Source organism: Sinocyclocheilus anshuiensis, unplaced genomic scaffold (genome assembly GCF_001515605.1).
Source record: "Sinocyclocheilus anshuiensis isolate Anshui unplaced genomic scaffold, SAMN03320099.WGS_v1.1 scaffold207, whole genome shotgun sequence".
In the NCBI taxonomy this organism is placed as follows: domain Eukaryota; kingdom Metazoa; phylum Chordata; class Actinopteri; order Cypriniformes; family Cyprinidae; genus Sinocyclocheilus; species Sinocyclocheilus anshuiensis.
In genome coordinates, this window is record NW_015551045.1 from 5,076,548 (window position 1) to 5,081,547 (window position 5,000).

At 38.6% G+C, this 5,000-nt stretch overlaps 1 protein-coding gene across 4 annotated transcripts in view; it reads right to left on the reverse strand.

The window, feature by feature from the left end:
* LOC107661735 (transcription factor COE1) overlaps positions 1–5,000 on the reverse strand; it is a 155,970-nt gene that overhangs the window by 57,151 nt on the left and 93,819 nt on the right. For all 4 annotated transcript variants that reach the window (XM_016451493.1, XM_016451494.1, XM_016451491.1 and 1 more), the window contains exon 8: positions 4,105–4,246. In XM_016451493.1, the coding sequence (XP_016306979.1) occupies positions 4,105–4,246 (142 nt within the window). The remainder of the gene's footprint in view (positions 1–4,104; positions 4,247–5,000) is intronic.

The window sequence follows — 5,000 nt, forward strand, 5'->3', positions numbered from 1 at the left end:
TTGAAAAACATCCCAAAGTCCTAATCACAAGCAGCTTTAGATTACTGAAAAGAACAACTTCTCGTGTTCCGTAAACACATGTTAATCTTCTCTTTTTACATGTCATGCTTGTGTCAGACACTAGAAAGGAAAGAAATCCAGACCTGGAGGGTGAAATGAGACATACACGCACACACTTTGGCGTTTGGTGGGGTGGTAAAGCAGGGAAGATGAGGTGCAATCTGTGGCAGTAATCTTGGCGTGAGTGGAGGTTTTTGGCGGAGGCTGAAATGGTAGCTGGATTAAGCAGATGGAGACGCATGAATCCATCTGATAGGATTAAACTTTCTGTGGCTTTCTCTAAGCCATCTGCTCACCATGCTGCTCTGACACACACACACACACACACACACATGTTTAATTTACAATGTAAAAAGTCTCACGCACAAAACACAAAAGCAAAAGACAGGGGTACGAACACAGGGCAAAGCACATCTGAGCAATTACACTTGATCGACACAGTACAGCACAAGAACACACAATAAAAGTGAAAATTAAGCAGATACATTTTAAGATATTCCTATATGTGTCCTTTCATGTCATAATATATTTGATAAAAATGTAACTAACCATTTTAAAAGATGTTTTCTCTTAGCATAATATCACACTTAGGGCTGCATTTTCAAAAGCTTTTCATTACACCTTTTAAAACGACATTTTTCCATATTTTGGTGAGATAAATAAATAAATAAATATCACTATTACTATTGGCAATTGATTTGGGGGGTTGTTCTGTGGTATTAGTTGGTTTTTCTTCCACTAAAACATCACATGATATTTGACAAAATTACAAAAATTATTACTAGAATATTTATAAAATAAAACAAAAAATACAAGAATACTAATTTTAGATAATTGACAGATATAATATTATTAATATTAATTCCAGCAATAGTTATGAGCAATAATTCCTGTAGGGGAGCTTGGCTGTATCAACACCAGGGTTGTGTTTTTTATTTGTCTCTCTGTTAATACATTTAAAAGTGAATATAGTATATACAAAATAACTTTTGAAATTAGAGTGAAGCCAATTTGATTAAAAACACATTAAAAGTAGAAACTAAAACCACAGAAACTACACAGCGAATGTAAAATCACTGCCCACATAAGGTATATAGCACATTAGTGCACATCATGGACAGATTGCATCCCCTTTCCACGTCCCTAGGGTTTGTGCTTGGTGCTCTGGGACAGAGAGACCGTCTTCCGCTGGGATGCACTCAGCTGAGCCATTTTTCCTGTTTTCCCTTTCTTATAAACTCATTTAATGCTGTAGGCTGGAGTATTTGGGGTCACACACCAACCTCCAGCTCCAAGAGATAAATATATCCAGCCAGTTGTTCTTATCGGAGTTGCACTCATTGAGTTTATTCTAACTGCTGCTCTCTTAATGAAACATTTCAGACCTGATCTGAGGTCAGTTTGGGACCTATTAGAACCTCGACCATGATAAGCCCAATTAATATCATCCCTTTGCTCATAATTCAATCTGCACCGTAATAAACAATTTAAAATATAATAACAGCAGTTTCATGCACTAAACAACAGTGGAAAAAATGGGCTGTGGTATTCTTTTCACCCATTTTCTGAGCCGCCAAACAGAAAAACGAAAACTTAACTAACACCACTAATTAAAGTTGTGGATTGAACGGATGTCCTGAGTGTATCCATCTGAAATGTAATAAACTGAAACCCTAACCAAAAAAAAACAGAGGCTTACTCTCAATACAAACTGTAAATCTGTACTTTCTGTCCTTCATCCAAATGCAAACAGACCTCCTGATAGCGCTTGATGCCGCCAGCACGCGGCTACAGACCCCAAGAGACCATCACAGCTTATCACACCATATTCATCCACGACCGTAAATCACCACATCATATGTTCTGTTCTTCCATTCAGATCCAACAAATTTCCCTGGACATCTAAATTCTTGACAGGCTAAATGGGACACTGATTGGATTGGTCGGACGTCTAGATAAATACTTCAAGAGTCTTTGTAAAGCATGTCAGTGTGGGCTTGGTCTTGCGCAGATGGGCTCGGGGAAAGCTAACGCTAAAGCAAAACTCCACCAAGAGAATCTACAGCCATAAAACATACCGATAATCAAAATCAGCCTATTTCTTAATTTTTAAAAGCTTAAGCGAATGAGGTAGAAATGGCATTCTGAGACAATTTTTTGTTATAGATTATTCTGTGTTCGAGTTATTATTCGAGTTCTCAGTCGTCAGTAATCCAATGTGATGGATGTGGCGTCAAAAGTGGGATTTTCCGCTGCATTATGTTAGCAGGATTTAAAGGTGAATGTATACTGACAATGCGAAGAATACACAGTGTGCATTAAAGCATTCATTTTTTAATAACAACTGTATCCTTTTGCCATGTTTGTCAAGAAGAAAGAGGCCTAGCCATGGACAAAATAAACATTTGAGAGATGGACCAATCACAGACACCAGAATGTTTTTAAAAAAATGCATTGGTTTGTATTCTTCAGACATTTGTATTGGTATCCAAAACCATAATGGACAATATTGAGTAAACTCATTCAGTCCCATAATGCACCTCAACAGTGTACAACCAATGTGCGCTCAACAGTTGGCTGCTAGAAAATACCCATGCACAAATGAATTTCCACTCATTTTCTGAATTCAATCTCTTGTTTTCATTCACTTATTCAATGGACATATTAGTGAAGTAATGTTAGGAATAGTGAGTGAGAGTATACGGAAGCTAAACTTAATTAGCAGTTTAGCAGTTTTCATCTAAGATGGTGGATAAAGAAATTCTGACTATAAATGTATAATTTAGTCAATACTGACAAGCAATGAAATTGTTTGAGATTGTTCTTTACCCAGCATTGTACTGTGTATGCTTTTTGGGGTATCATGCTATTAGCTTAGCAACATGCTAACAACAAACTCCACTGGAATCTCCATGTAAGAAACAATACTATATTCTCAGTAGTACCTCAGAGTACCATATAAAAACTATAGTACATGAATATCCCTTATGAAAATTAACCATGGTTTATTGTAGTAAAAGTGTAGTAACCATGTTTTTTGGTGTATTGATTACCATTTGTATAACCACAGTTTTACTACAAATACCATGGTTAAACTATGGTTAGTGTAGCATAGTGTACCAAGTTTTAACCATGTAACCATGTTTTTTTGGTTTTATTCGTAGTAAAACCATGGTTAATTTTCATATGGGATGCTAATCATCAGTACCATCGTACAGTAGCAGTCCCATATTTAAAAATCTGTCCTTTTGAATTTAATGGATCTGGCTCTGTGCATAATTTTTATCCTCTGCATTCAATTAAACCCCACCACATTAATTTCTGCAGATGGAGGGATGGGTTAAAGGAATGAGGGAGGGCACAGGTTAGTGCTTTAATTAATCTCTGCTTCATCTTTTACTCTCTCCGCACCACTGGAGAAGTTACTTAAAGGGCCAAAGCTCACAGACGGCTCCGACAGCTAAGCGTTATCTCTCAGCAACTCATTCACACATACTGGATGGACTTTAAGATTTTGTATCAACACACTATTAATAAAATGTAGACTTGTGTGTGTGGTTATTGTCGGAGGCTTGCAGAGGCTTACTGCATATTTCATCACAGTATAATAAAGTGTGGGTCTACATGATCTGTCAGGGTCCCTGTTCACAAATTAACCAACCTCATCTTGCTCCTTCTGATGCCATTTTTCGTTTCTTCCTCTTGCAAACCAATTGGGATGGGATGAGTAGGCAGAAAAGACTTTGTATTTTGAATCAGTTTGAACTGTCTGATTCATTAAAATGAATAAGGGGCCATTCACACAGAATGCGTTTTTCCATTCCGATGCACTACTTTTCCATTGTTTTTCTATGTAAACATGCACTAGATGGACCGTATGACCGCTGCACTTGCGTCTTGCCTCTTTTGCAGTGCAATGACTCCTTCTGTGTGAATGGCCCCTAAGACTTCCCAATTCCCAATTAGCAGCCAATTCAACAGAAAGAAGTAAATGCAATCCCATTTATCTGCTAAACTCTTGATGTTAAATCCGCAGTAACTCACCGTGCTCCAGATATGACGGCATTCCCTCCGACGGGTCCAGTCGCCGAGCTCTTCTGCCATGTTTCGAGTTGTTGTGCACGAACATATTGTCCGAAACAGCCAGAACATGTCCATCTACGCTTACTGTCGTCGACACAACCACCTGTAAAGAAAGGTTATGGGCATAAATGACAGAAAAAGAGTTTTATTTTGTCACTTTGAAGTAAAGTGTCATTTTTGTGCCACTAGCGGCAACAACTGGAATTGAAGCCTCACCTCACCTCACCAGCGGCACTGTGATTAAAGCACTCACAGTCTCTAATCATTTCCATGCTGTACACTAATTAACACCGCATACAAAACACACTTCTCTGCCAATCCCACAATGCCCCGCTCTCTCCGATTGATTGCTGATAGAGGTTGTCTCGGATTAATTCAATTAAAAAGCGGGCAGTACTTGTGCGCCCTGAGACAATGCGAAGAACGTAATAAGTGTTGGAGGTTGCCATTATGAGTGGCACAAACGGGCCCTCTAAAGCTGCAGAGGCCCCCTGGTACCCCACATAGAGCCTCTTATTTCAATTGCTGTTGAGCTTTGAGAGGAAATTCTGCCTCTTCAAAGAAGAAAGGACTTGGTGAAGAGAGGTAAGTCTCTAAGGGACGTGGCTAAGCATACACTTACACTTTCGTTTTATTCTCTCTCCCTATCTATCTCCATCGTTCACTATCTCTTTTGTTTTTACTGCTCACAGTCTTTGATGCTTAGAGGTGGGATTCCCCTTAATATCTCAATTGTTGCTCCTAGACAGCAATGAAATGGACATTAAAGAGACACTTCACCCAAAAATGAAGATTACCCTATGATTTACTCACCCTCAAGCCATCCTTGGAGTATATGACTTTCTTCGAGTTAAAAA